The sequence below is a fragment of the Diceros bicornis genome, chromosome 37 (genome assembly GCF_020826845.1).
Source record: "Diceros bicornis minor isolate mBicDic1 chromosome 37, mDicBic1.mat.cur, whole genome shotgun sequence".
Lineage (NCBI taxonomy): Eukaryota > Metazoa > Chordata > Mammalia > Perissodactyla > Rhinocerotidae > Diceros > Diceros bicornis.
In genome coordinates, this window is record NC_080776.1 from 592723 (window position 1) to 612813 (window position 20091).

Below are 20091 nucleotides of genomic sequence, written 5' to 3' on the forward strand. Positions count from 1 at the left end.
TAACGGTTAAGAATTTATTAAATTTGGCAAAATATGTAAACCTAAAGATTCAATACACTGAGAAATCACCAGAGAAATCCACACTACAACACACCATAAATAAACTTCTGAAAACTAATGAGAAAAAAATTTTGATGGAGGTAAAAATAAATGACATAGTATATAGAGGAAAATAAAATGACAGTGGATTTCTCATCAGAAACCATAAAAACCAGAGGCAAATAGCACAACATTCTTCAAGTGTACGAAGAACAGAACTATCAATCCAGAATTGTATATCCAGAGAACATATTCTTAAGGAATAAAGGGGAAATAAAGACATTCCTGAATTAAGGAAAAACTAAGATAATGTATTACCAGCTAACTTACCTAAACAAATAACCAAATGAAGTTCTTAAAGTAGAAAGGAAATGACAAAAGAAGAAATCTTTAAATACCAGACAGAAAACAAGGGAAATATACAACACTTGCCTCCTTCTCAGTTGAAAAGAAATTATAACATCATTATGTGATGCAGTTCTCCATGTATATAGAGTACATACTTTAGACAATTATGTTATAAACAAGAATGAGCGAAGACACTTCAAGTGAGGTAAGGTTTCTACATCTTAACCAAACTTATAGATGTCAATGCTAGCGGCTATAATAAGTTATATATGTATAATGTAATTCCTAGAGAAACCACTAAAAAAGATGTGTAAAACAAGAGGTACTCAAACATACTAGAAGTAATTCAAAATAGAATTAAAAAATAATTTTATTTAACCAACAAGAAAGCAGGGGGAAAAAAAGAGTCAATGGATAAAAAATGAAAAGAGATTTTATGAAAGTCATAAGAAAACCAGAAAAGTGCTACCATGATATCTGTTATCTTCTTTAGCTCTATTAATTGCCTTCTTCTTCAAAGTCCCAAGGGGATTTATTAACAGACACCTTAAACACTCCTCTAAGGGACACATAAAACCAAGATGATGTCACTTTCCTACATCTCTTTATACACTTATCCTGGCCACACTCCGTTTGCTCCTCTGGAAGAGACTCATAGCCTCATCTGAGGTTGGGTTCAACTAGCCAGGTAGACAGAACTGCAGGAACAAAGGGTCATTGTTGTTCTTGACTTGTTCTGCTTCTGAACATTCAATTAGTTCTTCACACCATTTCCTCAGTATTTTCCCTATTATCTGTGTTTGGTGAGAAAAACAGATGCACTTTTTCTTTAGAAACTCTTTATATAACACTTATGCTCTCTAACATATTGAAAAATTGGACTTCAATTTCCAATTATTGATAGAAAAAATGATATATATTCTTTCTATATTATTGTATGGGTTTTTTTTGACTGAAATTTTGCAGAAGAATGACTGATTTTCATTTGAGGAGGATTAATTCTGGTAGTTAGATCACAAACAAGTGTCTTAATCAGATTTATGTTTTCCTGTTAAAACCAGCAACGCGCTGCCCCAAACTCAAATTTTAGACTGTGGAGGGAAGACTAAGAAAGTGTTACAGGCTGTGGGTCCTACTCCTGTGCTGAGACAGACTCCTCACTCAGTTTAGTTGTGTGATGTTAGGTACTAACCACAAAAACTTGATTTTTTTTTAATCTGTAAAAGGAGAAAATAAGGTGAGTAAATACCTCATGGGCTCTTGGGGAAGTGTAAATATGGTGCAGCATTAGAATAATTCCTGGGATGCTTTAAAAAATGTTTCATATTGTTTCACCACTGCTATTAATGATTTCCCAAGTTAAATAAGCACTAAGCTATTTACATTAAACTTCAGCAATTGCATAGAGAAGTATAAGAATGAAAAGAGAGGTCAGTTGCCTTACCAAGTATAGACAGCATTCCTTTGTCTGTGTCCCAGTTGTGCTGCTCAGTGTGACTTGCTGACAGTGACCTCAATTTACCAAAGGGAAGAACAAGTTGCCCAGCACCCCCCAAGTGCCTTCCAGCTCTCCCTCCATTCGCTCAGCAAACAGCTTTGAGGTCTACAAGTGTCAGTTACTGTGCTGGTCTTTGCTTCACTTTGACTACATATATAAGGTTGGTAATCTGATCTGTTTTACTGTTTGACTGTTTTTAAATTTTGCAAAGAGCAGGACTTCCATCTGCCATTGAGGGTGGAATTTGATAGAAAGACTATATTTTTTAATGCAATATGTCCTAGATTTCTTGGATATTTACATTGAGGTATCAAATCCATTTTCAATGTTGTCTACTGTTTCAACATCCCGGAAATTGGGATTATTAATAAGTTAACTATCATAATTAGACTTTGGAATCATTACAAGAGTATAAAATATATTTGGAACTTTAAAATTCTTCCTGAAATGTTTATGCGTCATAACTACTTCTAAACTCCTTCCAGAAAGAGGAGTCACTATTTCCTGACTGTTGGTAAGGACTTTTGAAATTTAACATTTAACATGTCAGAAACTGAAAAGCTACAAAGGTTTAATCCTTGTAAGAGAAAATGTAGAAGCTATTACTAACATCTTTAGAAAGGCTAGATTATTTTATATCTATTACTCTCACATTATTTATTTTGTACCTACTTTAAAATTCTATTTTAAATCAATTTATATATTTGTTCCTCAATAGACAGACCGTGACCTCTGTAAGTGTAACCTAGTGTATTTTTTCATAGACACAGCAAGTGGAAGGCAAGATAGTGGAGGAAACAGGGAATTGGAGTAGAGACATTTCAATGTTGTTTAATTTTCCTCCGTGTATCTCTGTTTCCATTACAAAAATTGCTATCATTAAAGCAGGTGATATTTGGGCAAACAACAAAAAAATGAAATCCCTGTCTGATAAATGACATTGATCCTATAAATCCAAGTTCTTCTCCCTGGTATTTAGAGCTTTAGGAGATGAATTTCCACCTGGAGAATTGTGTCCTAAATGGAAACAGATGAAATTAAGGTTGTCCATAAAGATCTGAACCATGGTTAAATAAAATATGTTTATTTTATATGTTTATTTAAATTTTATGTATACTTACATAAAATAAATGTGTATATAAATACGCACATGCACACACATATAGCAGTTCTTAGAGACTACAGAACTTACCAAGTCCAAATTCTTAAATATATGACTAATACTGAAACTAGAATGCTGAAGTAATGTATTTCATACCTTAAGACAACAATAATAACAGCCATCACTTACATAGATCTTGTACAATAATTAACTAGAAATTAACTCTTGAAATCATATGTATATGTGCTTGTTCATCTCCAACTAATAAAGTTCTAAGCAATTTTACCCACTTAATACTCACAAGGCCTGAGGCCAAAAATTATTTTTATCCATTTTTTATGTAGAGTGGACACAAGGATGGCAGGTAGAGCTGAAGCTGGGTTAATGGCCACAGTGATGCTGAGATTTAGGGTTTCTCACTGATGCCCTGAAGGTTTCAAAGGAATCAGTCATGGGTGAGGTCTCTGATCTGCTTGTGGGGGTGCTGTGTTCACTCTACACAATCACAAAACTTCACAGGGCAGCCTGATCCTATGGGCACAGGGATTCAAACATTTGGTATGAATTTTCCCCAAATAAAGTTTCAGTTATTTCTTAAAACTCTCTTATATTTAATACACCTCCAAAATTTCTTTAAGATTCCAGTCAGATCCTCAGCGCAGAAAAATTAATTAAATTTACACATATAAAAAAATCTAGAAATAAATTCTGATTTCTCCTTTTTGTGGATTTACTTTTTGGGTTTGCTTAAGGCACTGTCTCTGAAATTCCCAATATATGTTGATGGATAACACTATCTATCGTTATAAACCTCATGACCTGAACTGTCTCAATTTCAGCATGTTACCAACTCTTTTGACCCACAGTTGTGAATTATCAATGTTTTGGTAAATGTGTTAAATCATGTATAATTTATATTCCACAAATATACAGGCCCATGGGACTTTCTCTGGTTAGCAAAATCAAGATGGTGTACACAAACACTCACACACACTCTCTCAGTAAACATTCATTCAATTATTTCAGGTGGTTATATCCCACGAGTGATCCACTAACCCCAAAGCTCTCCTTTCTGGTTTAGATAAAGCCTTATGGACAAAATAACCTGGTTGACCAACCACACTGATCACTCAGATTTTATCCTGGTGGGAATCTTCAGTCAATCCAAACAACCAACTCTACTTTGTGTGATCATTTTTGTGGTTTTCCTGATGGCCTTGTGTGGAAACACCATCCTGATCCTTCTGATACACTATGATGTCCACCTCCACACCCCCATGTACTTTTTTATCAGCCATTTGTCTCTCATGGACATGATGTACATTTTCGTCGCTGTGCCCAAGATGCTCGTGGACCAGGTCATGGGTGTGAATAAGATCTCAGCTCCTGAATGTGCGATGCAGATGTTCCTCTATTTGACAATAGGAGGTTCAGAATGTTTCCTTCTAGCCACCATGGCCTATGATCGCTATGTAGCCATCTGTCATCCTCTCCATTACCCTGTCCTTTTGAACCACATGGTGTGTCACCTCCTGGCATCTGGCTGCTGGTTTCTGGGTTTGGTGGATGGCTTCACACTCACGCCAATCACCATGACCTTCCCCTTCTGCAGATCCCAAAAGATCCATCATTTCTTTTGTGAAGTCCCTGCAATAATGAAGCTCTCCTGCTCAGATACTTCCCTCTATGAGAGACTTATGTACTTTTGTTGTGTCCTCATGCTCCTCATCCCTGTGGCAGTCATTTCAAGCTCCTATTATTTCATCCTCCTCACTATCCACAGAATGAACTCTGCAGAGGGATGGAAGAAGGCCTTCACCACCTGTTCTTCCCATATGATGGTGATCATCCTCTACTATGGGGCTTCTGTCTACACCTACATGCTCCCCAGCTCCTACCACACCCCTGAGAAGGACATGGTGGTATCTGTCCTTTATACCATACTCACTCCTGTGCTAAATCCTTTAATTTATAGTCTCAGGAATAAAGATGTCACAAGGGCTATAAAGAAAATGTTTAAAATTTCTTTCAAGAAACTATAAAATAATGAATTTTGATATTAATGTGTTTTTTCTCCTATCAATACATCAGAAGTTTATAATCTTATGTCTCTGTTATTTCCAAGACTCTCAAACTATGATGTCTGTTTTCACACCTCTTTTAGGGATTCTTCAGTATACTACAAAACTCTTCGATTCTATACTCCTCCATTCAAAATATATTATACTGTCATATTGTATTGAAGTTACACTTATTGAAGTTGATACCTGCACTCTTATTCTATAAAAGAATATCTATATTCTTACAAAACACATAATAAAAATAATTAGAAGATAAATGTCATGAGGAGGTTTAAAATTGTCTCCAATGAGAGAGAGACAGAAACAGAGTGAGAGAGAGACAGAGATTGAGAGAGTCAGAGAGATTGATAGAGAGGTCATGAACCAAAATAGGTACAATGTTAGCCATAGGTAACTCTGGGTAAAGGGTGTATGGATATTCTCTGTATCATTTTTATTCACGTTACTTCTCTACAAGTTTGAAATTTACTCCAAATAAGGAGTTAAAATATCAGATCCCCCCAACAGTTTTTTTGAGTTTTGATTTCAGGTGTGTTTGCAATACATCTAACATAATATCCTATAAAACATGCTCATTTCAATGTGACTTTTCATTGCTGAGAGGATCCAGTCACTTGGCCACATTTATTGGAGGCTATCTTGTTCCACACTGTCCAATCCTGAAGGCATCTAGTGATGGTTAGTAATGCCACCAGGTAGTGGGTTAGAAACCAGAGTTGCATAAGGGATGGTGGGAAAAATATTAATCAGGAATGGAAAATTTAAGGAAGGATCTCTGCACAAGGTAACTTATGACCTGGGTTTTGAAGTATGTAAGTTACTAGACAAAGAGAGAGACAGGATACCAAATAATCAATCTTTCCTTTATGCACTTAGTAATAATTTCTTATACTATATTATAATCCAAAATAATAGCTAAATGAGATTAAAATATGAATCCTACATGGCTGCTGTCCCCAAGAAATTTGAACTAGTATCTGTAGTTGTATATGCAAATAGGTGCTACAAAGTATATGATATGCTTTGATGTTCGTGCGGAAAGGGTACAGCACATAAGGACACGTTAATTCCAGCTGTGATATGTGAGTTTAGTCAAGCCAAGGAGACTGAGAGATGACATGGAGCTCAGTGTTGAATGATGTCTAGATATTAGTCCCAGATAAGTACAGGAGGCAGGGCACAGGGGACTTTCTCAGGGACAAGAGGCCACAGAAATTGCACGACATGAACCAGGGCCAGATTCTTGCCCCAGCAGGAGAGGTAAACCATCCAGTTGCACCTCTTTACCTGCTTTACTTTACAGACAGATTCTACGCCCATCTGTGACCCAGAACTTTACAAATAGGAGTGAAGTGTTCAGGATTTCACATTAGAAATATTACTTAAGTGGTAATCAATTGGAAAAGTGCAAGCTTGGAGTCAGGGTAACCAGAAAAGTAAGGATGGTGAACAAAAATGTGTTGATCTAAGGAAATGGACCTCATTTTAACACCAGAAGGGACTAGGGAGCAGATATTTGTGTGTAAACGGGGACTTGTTGAACCTGTTTTATAAACCCACAGATATGAGTGCATATCTACCATTGTCTAATTGTCCGTGTTCCACTTGTGAAGAATCAGGTGGTTTCAAAAGCAAAGATTCCATTTTTCTGATGATGCATGCAATTATATCATGTCTGTAAAATAAGGATCTTTCAGTGTTTAAAAAAGATGTTGGAAAGTCAATTTCCAATATTTTTGTAGCAGTCAAACTGAATTAATATGCACATTCTCTAACTTTAAAAAATTTTAGAAATGGTCTCTATTACACATTAACTTGCTGAACTGTATGATAAACACATTTTTGTTTCCATTTATAACACCATAGAAAGAGGGACCCTCAGGCCGCCCCCGTGGCATAGCAGTTAAGTGCACTCACTCCGCTGCTGGCGGCACGGGTTCGGATCCTGGGTGCGCACCAATGCACCACTTATCAGGCCATGCTGTGGCAGCGTCCCATATAAAGTAGAGGAAGATGGGCACAAATATTAGCCGAGGGCCAGTCTTCCTCAGCAAAAACAGGAGAATTGGCATGAATGTTAGCTCAGGGCTGATCTTCCTCACCAAAACAAAGAAAAAAAAAGAAAGAGGGAACCAAATAGAACAAAACAAAATATAATTTGATGTGGGACCATATTCCTCTAAAGGTAACTTTTTAAATACTTTATCAAACCAAAAATTTTTATTTAAAAACCAAAAAGTTTTATTTCGGAACAATAATTACTGTTTTAGATGATGTGTTGAAAATACAATTTTACACAGCCTCTACTAATAAGAATTGGAGAAAAATGTGCAGCTTGGAAAAAATTGTGTCCATGTATATATGGCATCTAATATTTAGAATGCAAAACATAGAGAAAAATTTCTCCTTCTGTCTTTAATTTCTTTCATATAGAGACAAAAAATTCAATCACATGACAGTGTGTTAGTCTATTCAGTGAGTAGAAAATAAGATTCAACTATATGCTGTTGGCAAGTTTCAATTTAGACACAAATACAGATATATTAAAAGTAAAAGAATAGAAAAAGATATACCATGCAAACAGCAACCCCAAGAAAGCTGGAGTAAATACTCATATTATAGAAAATAGATTATAAATCAAAATGTTCCCAGAGATAAGAGAGACATTTTATTATGATAAAAAAGTTAATCCACAAGAAAAACATAACAATTATATACATGTATGCACCTAATCACAGAACCTATATAATAAAGCAAAAACTGATCAAAAGGAAGACAAAAATAGAAAATTCAACAATAGTAGTAGATGTCAATAAACCCACATTCTAAAAGGGATAAAACAACTAAGAGAAGATCAACAAGAAACATAAGACTCGACATGACAAACTAAATAGACCTCAGACATCTGAAGAATGGCCCATCAGATAACATCAAAATATACATTCTGCTCAAGTACACATGAAACATTCTTCAGGATAGACCATATACTAGGTTTCTAAAAAATTTCAATAAATTTAAAAGAATATAAATAATGCAATGTAAGTCTTACGAGCACAATATAATAACATAAAAATCAAAAAAAGAAAAAGTTGAGGAGTGACGTCAGCATCATGGCAGAGTGAGCTTTCCCGTGAACTCTTCCCCCAACAAGATACAACAAAAGCAACAGTCACAGACCAACAACGGAATCCCAGAAGGCGAAAAGCTAGAGCGGAGGGATCCACACTGCCACACATCTGAGAGCTGAATGTGCTGGGCCCCCAGAGGAAGTGGGGAGAGGTAAGGAGAACTCCTCTCCCTCCCCATCAGATCAGCGATCTCGGTCCATGCGGCTCCCAGAGAGGGGGGAGGGGCGGCCCTCGGCGGGGAAACCATGGCTCTTCGGACTCTCTCAGCCAGTGGGAAACTCCCGCACAGAGGACTCAGAGGAGCCACAGGGCTACCATCAACATGTGAGCACCCCAGAGAGCGGATAAAGAGGGGCAAACAAGAAGCCTCCCACGTCAGGGACCCAGAGGGCAAAAGAGAGAGCTCTCCCTTCCCCACAAACGGACTCTGCAGCTAAACCAACCAGACCAGACCTAGCGATCCGTGGCAGACCAGCCCAAGTGATCCGCTACAGACCAGACCAAGTGATCCGTGACAGACCAGACCAAGCGATCCGCGGCCGACGAGACCAAGCGATCCGCGACAGACCAGACCAAGCGATCCACGGCAGACCTGATCAAACGACTGGACCCGTGGATCGCAGTGGGAAAAAAAAAAAAAAACTGAGGATCGCAGCAGAAAAACCGGGGCAGAGCACAGGGGGCTTAGACTACACAGCCCTTTACCACCAGACAGTGGCGGCAGGTGGAAATTGCAACCAGAGATTTCCAGGATGAGGAAAAACAAAACCAACACAGGAACCACAATACAAAAATATATGAAATCACCAGACCAGAAACAAAATGACAAGCACCCAGAAATCAACCCCGAAGAGACAGAAATCCATAAACTAAATGACAGAGATTTCAAAATAGCTATCATAAAAACACTCAATGAAATACGAGACAACACAGACAAACAATTCAATGAGATTAGGAGTTTCTTCACAAAAGAGATTGAAATCATAAAGAAAAACCAATCAGTGCTGATGGAGATGAAGAACACAATGGAGGAGATAAAGGAGAATCTGGAATCTTTAAAGAACAGAGCTGACAATATGGAGGAAAGAATTAGTACTTTAGAGGGTAGGAATACAGATATACTCCAGATGGATGAAGAGAGAGAACTAAGACTAAAAAGAAATGAAGAAAGACTCCGAGAAATATCTGACTCTATTAGAAAATGTAACATAAGAATTATAGGTATTCCTGAGGGAGAGGAGAGGGAAAGAGGAACAGAGAGCCTATTCAAGGAAATAATAGCTGAAAATTTCCCAAATCTGGGGAAGGAGCAGGAAATACCAGTAAGCGAAGCCAACAGGACACCTATATATATTAACAGACAAAGGCCTTCACCACGACACCTAGTGGTAAGGCTAGCCAGGGTCAACGACAAAGAAACAATATTAAGGGCAGCTAGACAAAAACAAAAAATAACGTACAAAGGAACTCCCATCAGGCTCTCAGCGGATTTCTCAACAGAAACTTTTCAGGCTAGAAGAGACTGGAATGATATATTCAAAATACTGAGAGACAAAAACTTTCAGCCAAGAATACTCTATCCAGCAAAAATATCCTTCAAATATGATGGAGAATTAGTAACTCTCCCAGATAAACAAAAGCTAAGGGAGTTCATGGCCACGAGACCCCCACTACAAGAAATACTCAAGAAGGCCCTCAGGCCTGAAAAAAAGAAGAGAAAGGGAACACAAAGCTTGGAGCAAGGAGAAAAGTAGGTAGACAAACTCAGAAAAATAGTAGATCTTTACCGGAATAGGTTAGCAACCACTTTAATACTAAACTCAAAGATCAAAGGAAGAAATTCACCAAAAATAAATTTAACCTCATCACTGTAAACACACAGCCACAACACAAGATAGAATAAGGTATAAGAAGAACAACTTAGAAGGGGAAAAGGAAAGTGACTGAATTGACTTAGTATAAGGAAATAGGAGGCCATCGGATAATGGACTATCTCATACACAAGATTTTTTGCCCAAACCTCAAGGTAACCACTACACAAATAATCAAAGCAAAACCACATATGATAAACAAAGAGAAAACTAGAAGAGTCATAAGATAGAACAACCAAACTGAATCGGCAGTCCAAAACAAATGGGACAAGAAACAAAGGAAATGCAAAAGAACCAGAAAATAAGTGACAAAACAGCAACATTAAGCCCTCATATATCAATAATTACCCTAAATGTAAATGGATTGAACTCTCCAATCAAAAGATACAGAGTGGCAGGATGGATTAAAAAGCAATATCCAACAATATGCTGCCTTCAAGAAACACATCTTAGCACTAAAGACAAGCACAGGCTCAGAGTGAAAGGATGGAAGACAATACTCCAAGCTAATGGCAAACAAAAGAAAGCAGGTGTTGCCATACTCATATCAGACAAAGTAGACTTCAAGATAAAACAGGTTAAGAAAGACAAAGAAGGGAAATATATAATGATAAAAGGGACACTCCATCAAGAAGACATATCACTTATAAATATACATGCACCCAACATGGGAGCACCAATGTACAAAAAGCAACTATTAACAAACCTAAAAGGAGAAATCAACAACAACACAATAACAGTAGGGGATCTTAACACCCCACTTACAGCAATGGATAGATCATCCAGACAAAAAGTCAATAAAGAAATAGTCAACTTAAATGAAAAACTGGATGAGATGGACCTAGTAGACATATACAGAGCACTCCATCCAAAAACAGCTGACTACACATTCTTCTCAAGCGCGCATGGAACATTCTCTAGGATAGACCATATGTTGGGAAACAAACCAAGCCTCAATAAATTTAAGAAGATTGAAATCATAACAAGCATCTTTTCAGACCATAAGGCTATGAAACTGGAAATGAACCATGAAAAAAAAACTGGGAAAGTGACAAAAATGTAGAGATTAAACAACATGCTACTGAACAAGCAATGGATCATTGATGAAATTAAAGGAGAAATCAAAAACTATCTGGAAACAAACGAAAATGATAATATGCCGTATCAAACCATATGGGATGCAGCAAAAGCAGTCCTGAGAGGAAAACTCATAGTGATACAAGCCCACCTTAACAAACAAGAAAAAGCTCTAATAGGCAACCTTAAATTACACCTAACAGAACTAGAAAAAGAAGCACAAACAAAGCCCAAAGCCAGCAGAAGGAGAGAAATAATAAAAATCAGAGCAGAAATAAATGAAATTGAGACCAAAAAAAAACAGTAGAAAGGATTAATGAAACAAAGAGTTGGTTCTTCGAGAAGATAAACAAAATCGACAAACCCTTAGCTAAGCTTACTAAGAAAAAAAGAGAAAAGGCTCAAGTAAATAAAATTAGAAATGAAAGAGGAGAAATTACAACGGATACCATGGAAATACAGAGGATTATAAGAGAATACTATGAGAAATTATATGCCAACAAATTGGACAATCTAGAAGAAATGGATAAATTCTTAGACTTATACAACCTCCCAAAATTGAACCAAGAAGAAATGGAGAATCTGAATAGACCAATAACAAGTAAAGAGATTGAAATAGTAATCAAAAACCTCCCAAAAAATAAAAGTCCAGGACCAGATGGCTTCTCCAGTGAATTTTACCAAACATTCAAAGAAGATTTAATACCCATCCTTCTCAAACTATTCCAAAAAAATAGAGGAAGATGGAACACTTCCTAAATCATTCTACGAGGCCAACATCACCCTGATACCAAAACCAGACAAAGACAATACAAAGAAAGAAAATTACACGCCAATATCGCTGATGAACATTGATGCAAAAATCCTCAACAAAATATTGGCAAACCAAATACAACAATACATTAAAAAGATCATACACCATGATCAAGTGGGATTTATACCAGGGACGCAGGGATGGTTCAACATCCGCAAATCAATCAACGTGATACATCACATCAACAAAACAAAGAATAAAAACCACATGATCATCTCAATAGACGCAGAGAAAGCATTTGACAAGATACAACATCCATTTATGATAAAAACTCTCAATAAAATGGGAATAGAAGGAAAGTACCTCAACATAATAAAGGCCATATATGACAAACCCACAGCCAACATCATACTCAACGGAGAAAGACTGAAAGCCATTCCCCTGAGAACAGGAATGAGGCAGGGCTGCCCACTCTCACCACTCCTGTTCAACATAGTACTGGAGGTTTTGGCCAGAGCAATTAGGCAAGAAAAAGGAATAAAAGGAATCCAAATAGGTAACAAAGAAGTGAAACTCTCACTATTTGCAGATGACATGATTGTATGTATAGAAAACCCTAAAGAATCTGTTGGAAAACTATTAGAAGCAATCAACAACTATAGCAAAGTTGCAGGGTACAAAATCAGTCTACAAAAATCAGTTGCATTTATATATGCTAATAATGAACTAACAGAAAGAGAGCTCAAAAAGATAATACCATTTACAATTGCATCAAAAAGAATAAAATACCTAGGAATAAATCTTACCAAGGAGGTGAAGGACCTATACAATGAGAACTACAAGACATTATTGAAAGAAATCCATGATGACATAAAGAAATGGAAAGATATCCCATGCACGTGGATTGGAAGAATAAACATAGTTAAAATGTCTATATTACCTAAAGCAATCTACAGGTTCAATGCAATCCCAATCAGAATCCTAATGACATTCTTCACAGAAATAGAAAAATGAATACTAAAATTGATATGGGGCAACAAAAGACCCCGAATAGCTAAAGAAATCCTAAAGAAAAAGAACAAAGCAGGAGGCATCACAATCCCTGACTTCAAAACATACTACAAAGCAATAGTAATCAAAACAGCATGGTACTGGTACAAAAACAGACACACAGATCAATGGAACAGAATTGAAAGCCCAGAAATAAAACCACACATATACGGACAGCTAATTTTCGACAAAGGTGCTAAGAACATGCAATGGAGAAAGGAAAGTCTCTTCAATAAATGGTTTTGGGAAAACTGGACAGCCACATGCAAAAGAATGAAAGTGGACCATGTGCTATCGCCATTCACAAAAATTAACTCAAAATGGATCAAAGACCTGAAGGTGAGACCTGAAACTATAAAACTCATAGAAGAAAATATAGGCAACACACTATTTGACATTGGTGTTAAAGGAATCTTTTCGGATGACATGCCTACCCAGACTAGGGAAACTAAAGAAAAAATAAACAAGTGGGACTTTATTAGATTAAAGAGCTTTTATAAGACAAATGAAACCAGAATCAAGATGAACAGACAACCCACCAGCTGGGAGAGAATATTTGCAAAACATACATCTGACAAGGGGTTGATCGCCATAATATATAAAGAACTCACACAACTGAACAACAAAAAAACAAACAACCCGATCAAAAAATGGGCAGAGGAAATGAACAGACACTTCTCCAAGGAAGATATACAGATGGCCAATAGGCACATGAAAAGATGCTCAACATCACTAATCATCAGGGAAATGCAAATCAAAACAACACTAAGATATCACCTCATGCCCGTTAGAATGGCTATAATCACCAAGACAAAAAACAACAAATGTTGGAGAGGATGTGGAGAAACAGGAACCCTCATACACAGCTGGTGGGAATGCAAATTGGTGCAGCCTCTATGGAAAACGGTATGGAGATTCCTCAAAGAATTAAAAATAGAGATGCCCTATGATCCAGCCATCCCACTACTTGGATTCTATCCAACGCACCTGAAATCAACAATCCAAAGAGGCTTATGCACCCCTATGTTCATTGCAGCATTATTTACCATAGCCAAGAAGTGGAAGCAACCTAAGTGTCCCTCGACTGACGATTGGATTAAGAAAATGTGGTATATATATACAACGGAATACTACTCAGCCATAAAAAAAGACAAAATCGTCCCATTTACAACAACATGGATGGGCCTGGAGCATATTATGCTAAGTGAAATAAGCCAGAAAGAGAAAGACAAACACTGTATGATCTCACTCATATGTGGAATATAAACCAACACATGGACAGAGAAAACTGGACTGTGGTTACCAGGGCAGTGGGGGTGGGGGGTGGGTACAAGGGGTGAAGGGAGTCATATATATGGTGATGGACAAACAAAAATGTACAACCCAAAATTTCACAATGTTAGAAACCATTAAAACATCAATAAAAATAACACAAAAAACTAATAAAAAAAAAAAAGAAAAAGTTTTGGGAAGCTGAAAAAAGAATGAAAATAAAACAAGTAATCCTAAATAATCAATAAATCACAAAAAACCCAATCGGCAATATAAGGTACTTTGACAAATATAAAAATGAAGATAAAACAAATCAAAATACATGTAATGCAATTAAAGAACTAATTAAAGGAAAATTTATAGCTGGAAACACCATTTATTTTCAAATAAAAATATAAGAAGTCAAAAGGAAAAAAGAAGAGAAAATTACACTCAAATCAAGTAAGAGAGAATAAATAAAACATATTATAAAGGAAATTATGGAAATTTAGAATAGAGGAAATTCTAATACTCCCAAAGAAAGGCGCATTTCACATGACTTCAATAATGAATTTATCAAATAATAAAAAAAAGTAGTGCCGAGTCTTCAAAAATTCTTTCAAAATACATGAGGACATTATTACCCTGATCGTAAAACCAAACAAAGACAACACAAGAAAACAAAACGACAGACTAGTATCTCTTAAAAATGTAAGTTAAGAAATCAGAACAAAATACTGACTAATCCATCTTGGCAACACACAAATACGATTATACACTATAACCACATGGATTCATCCCAGGAAGTTTAGAGTAGTCTAAGATGCAAAAATCAAGTAATATAATATACCTTAAATATAGACTAAAAACAAAAAAACACAAAATCATCTCCAAATTTGCAGAAAAAACACTTGACAAAACTCCACACCTTATTATAATTTTTAAAAAGTCAACAAATAAGGGAAAAAAGGGAACATCCTTAAAATGATAAAAGCCATCTATGAAAATCACACAGGTAACATCTTACTTAGTGGTAAAAAACAGGATGCTTTCTTCCTATGATCAGGAAAAAAACAAGGGTTCTATTCTTACCACTTACTTTCAACACTTTATTGAAGGATCTAACCAGGACAATTTGGCCTGAAAATAAAATAAAGGCTATCCACATTGAAACAAAAATATAAAATTATTTTTATCCACAAATAACATGATCTTGTGTAAAGAAAATCATAAAGGATACATTTACTGATTATTAGAATTAATAAATACTCTCAGCAAATTGCAAGATATATGATAAATATCAAAAGATAAATTGTACTTCTATAGACGTGCATTAACTAACCAAATAAGAAATTTAAAAACAATTCCTTTGCAACAACATCAAAACATAAAATAACGGGGAAAAATTATCACAACTAATTCAAAATTTATACATGAAAACTAAAAACATTGTTGACCCAAATTCAGAAACTCCATATTCATATGGAATATGAAGTTCCATATTCAAGAATCTGAACACTTAATATTGTTGAGATGACAATACTCCATAAATCAGTCTACAGATTCAACACAAACTCCATCATAATCCCAGCTGACTTCTTTGTAGAAAGTGACAAACTAATTCTAAAATGCGTATGTAATGTCATGGGACACAGAATAGCCAAGGGATCATGAATAAAATTAAATAGAAGGACTCGTACTTCCCAATTTTAAAATTCTCCTACAGATCAACAGAAATAAAACCAATGTGATACTGGAGAAGGATAGACACATAGGTCAAAGGAATAAAATAAAGAATGGCAAAATAAAGTGATATGTGTATGACTAGTTAATATTGAACAAGAGTGCCAAATACTTTCAATGGGGAAAGAATAGCCATTTGAAAAAGCTGAGGTGGGACAACTGGGTAACTGTATGCCAAGAAATGATGTTGGATCCTTAGCTCACTCTATATAAAAAAATTTTAACTAAAAATGAATCAAAGACCTAAATGTAATACTAAATTACAGAACTCTTAGTATAGCAACTAGATGACCTTGGATTTTGAGGGATTCTTAAATATAATACCAAAAGCCTGAACAAGAGAAAAACTGTATAAATTGGACTTTATCAAAATTAAACACTATTGTTTCAAATGACACAATTAAGAAACTGAAAAGACAACACACAGAATGGTAGAAGATACTTGTAAAGCATATATTTGATAATTATCTCCTCTCCAGAATGTATAAAAAGTCTTACAACTCAATAATAAACTAAAAAAAAGAGCTGATTTCTATAATGGGAAAAAATGAAATAGGCATTAATCCAAGGAACTTATATAAATGATTGATAAGCACATGAAAAGATGCTCAACAAATTATTCACCAGGGAAATACAAATCAAAACAAAAATGAGATAGCACTTGACACTCTAGAATGTGTACCTAGATTAAAAATGTGTGTATAGAAGATGGCGGTGTAGGCAGACTCTGAACTCACCTCCTCCCGTGGACACAGCCAATTTACAACTACTCGTGGAAAAATTACCCCTGAGACAGAACTGAAAACTGGATAAGAGGGACTCCTGCAACAAAGCACAATCCTAATCGAGGTGGAAGAGGCAGAAACTCCCTTCTGGAGAGGAGAACTGCCGCCCTCACAAGCCGTCAGCTTCACGGCCCACCCGGAGCAGCCCAAAAGTATGCAGCCCTCCCTGGAGAAGCGGGGCCCTGAGCCGGGGAGGGCTCCCGCTGGCTGTGGGCATTTTGTGGACCCAGCACAATCGAGATGAGTGGCATAATATCTGACTTTGCCTGCTACTAAAACATTGAGGAGTACCCCCCAGAAAAGCTGGTCCACAAAGAAATTAAAACCGGCTCTTAAAGGGCCCACACACAAACTCACCTGGTTCAGAAAGCAACCTAAAATCACCAGAAAGAAAGGTGCACAGTGCTTTCGTGAAAAGAGACTCACCTGATAAGCTCTGAGTGTATTGCAGTGAGAGGTGAGACCACTCCAGGGACTAGGACGTTGGAGGCAGCCATTGTTGTGGCCTGGTCTGGGCATGCTGACACAGACGACATTGGAGTTCTCCCAGGGGCATGCTAGCCCAGGTCTGCCCCACCCACTAGAGCACCAATTTAATCCAGCTCAGCCAGGGCAGGCAGCCCACCCTAGAGATTGGCCCGACCCAACAACAAGGCCTCAGGTAACTTGTGGGCCTGCAAGATTGGTGACTGGATTCTCTGCAGCCTGGCAACTGAACCGACATCAGTGGGGCAGGGTGTGCACAAGAAGTGGGTGGAGAGTGTGGGGCAGTGGTGGAGTGTGTGGGGCTCCCGCCGTGGAGAGAGTGGGTCCACTTCAGGAGGTTGGGGTGCGCACACAGGGCAGGACTGTGTTGACTGCATGTGTGGAGGTTCCTCAACGAATTAAAAAGAGAACTACCATATAGTCCTGCAATCTCACTCCTGGGTATATCCAAAATAAGTGAAAACAATATCTCAAAGAAATATCTACACCACCATTGTCATTGCAGCATTATTCAAAATAGCCAAACATGAAAAAGTCCTATGTGTTCGTCAACAGATGTATGGATAAGGAAGTTATATAACTGAATATTATTCATCATGAGACAGAAGGAAATTCTGCTGGTTGCAAAAACTTGGATGGACCCTAAGAGTATTACGTTAAGTGTAATAAGCAGACATAAAAGACAAATACTGTGCAGTACTTCTTCTATATGCAAACTAGAAAAGGCATACTCATAAAAATAAAGATTAGAATGGTGGTTTCCAGGGACTTGGGGGGGGTAAATGGGGAGATATTGGTCAAAGAGTACTTTTGGACTATAAGATAAATAAGTTCTGGGATTCTAATGCATAGCATAGTGACTATAATGAATAATACTCTGTTATATATTAAAAGATTGTAAGAGAGTAAATCTTACATGTTACCACCACACACACACAAATAATAACTATGTGAAGGGATGGAGATGTTAACTAATCTTATTGCGGCAATCATTTTGTAATATATGCATGTATCTAGTCATCACATTGTACATTTTAAACTTACATACATGTCAACAATATATCAATAAACCTGGGAGAAAATTTATAAACTAATAGAAATAAAGGAATAAGAACAGTACCTTGTGAAAAAAATCAATGAATAACAAAAAGTGGCTATAGTGTAGAAATGAACAGAAAAGGTATAAGGCACAGAAAAACATAAATAGTAAAATTAGCCCTAACTTATTAAGCTGTCCAATAAAAAATTTAGAGATTGTCTGAACGAACAACATAAATTATCCAACTATATGCTGTCTACAAAAGACTCACTTGTACACTGAAAACTTCAAAAGGTTTAAAGAAATTAAAGACTGAAAAAAATTAAAATATCAAATGATTAATTGGAAAACTTTACATAGTCAATATGACAATCCTATCCAAAACCTACAAATTCAATGCCATCACTACCAAAATAGAAAGGCTTTAACTTTTGCCTTTGCTAGAAATGAAAGAGCTGAACTTAATATTTATGTGAAACTGCAAGAGGCCCTAAAAAGATAAAACAGTCTTAAACAATAAGAATGTTGTTGGAGAACTCACACTTCCCACTTTAAATTGTAAAAGTGTTATAACAGCATAAGGATAGACATATAGATCAATGAAATAGAAATAAAAATCCAGAAATAAACCCATGCATATATGAGCAATAGGTTTTTCTTAAGGAAGCCAAGATCACTCAACAGAGAAAGAATAGTCTTTTCAACAAATTGTACTGGGACTAATTGATAGCCTCATGCAAAAGAATGAAGTTGAATCTTTACATCACATCATGTACAATAATTAGATCAAAATGGATCAAAACTCAAATTTGAAAGCTAAAAATAATTCATTCTTAAAGACTGTAGAGATAAATTTTATGACCTTGGATTTGCATGATTTCTTGGAAACATAAAAAAGTACAATAGAAAAACAGAAAAAAATGTAAATTGGACTGTATCAAAATTAAAACCTTTGTGACCAAAGACATCTGAAAGTTCAAAACAACCTACAGAATGGGAGAAAATACTTTCAAATGCTATATCTGATAATATTCTAGTATCCATAATATATGTAGAACTCTTACAACTCAACAACAAAATGTAAAACAAAGTGAAAATGGACATGACTTGAATAGATATTTCTCCACAGAAGACATGCAAATAGCCAAAAAGGACATAAAAAAACACTCAACATCTTTGGTCATTAGAGAAATGCAAATGAAACCACAATGAGACAGGACTTCACACCCACTTAAATGACTATAATAACAAATTTTTTTCTTTTTTTTTCGGTGAGGAACATTAGCCCTGAGCCAACCTCTGTTGCCAATCTTCTTTTTGCTGAGAAAGATTGGCCCTGGGCTAACATCTGTGCCTATCTTCCTCTACTTTATATGTGGGATGCCTGCCACAGCATGGTTTGATGAGCGGTGTGTAGGTCTATACCCAGAATCTGAACCTGCGATCCCTGGGCTGCCAAAGCAGAGCATTCAAACTTAACCACTACTCCACTAGGCTGGCCTCTATAATAACAGTTTTAAAAGTAAATACAGTAGTCTCCCCTTATCTGCGGTTTTGCTTTCTGTGATTTCAGTTACCCACAGTTAACCATAGTCTGAAAATATTAAATGGAAAATTCCAGAAATAAACATTTTACAAGTTTTAAATTACACAGCATTCTGAGTAGCATGATGAAATCTCCCACCATCCCATTCCATCCTGGCTGGGATGTGAGTCATCTCTTTGCCCAGCATATCCGCACTGTATATGCTACCTAGCCATTAGTCACTCAGTAGCCATCTCAGTTATCAGATCGACTGTCACGATATCACAGTGCTGTGTTCAAGTAACTCTTATTTT

At 36.5% G+C, this 20091-nt stretch overlaps 1 protein-coding gene across 2 annotated transcripts; it reads left to right on the plus strand.

Annotated features, from left to right (window-relative positions):
* The first annotated feature begins 4078 nt into the window (after positions 1-4078).
* Positions 4079-9240, plus strand: LOC131398980 (olfactory receptor 2T29-like). Of its 2 annotated transcripts, XM_058532871.1 has the most exons (2): positions 4079-5001; positions 9147-9240. In XM_058532871.1, the coding sequence occupies exons 1-2, from the start codon at positions 4079-4081 to the stop codon at positions 9181-9183; spliced, it is 960 nt and encodes a 319-aa protein (XP_058388854.1). In that variant the 3' UTR covers positions 9184-9240. The 2 variants fall into 2 exon arrangements, with proteins under 2 accessions (XP_058388854.1, XP_058388853.1); XM_058532870.1 differs by lacking the exon at positions 9147-9240 and having other exon boundaries at positions 4079-5029.
* The last annotated feature ends 10851 nt before the right edge of the window (positions 9241-20091 follow it).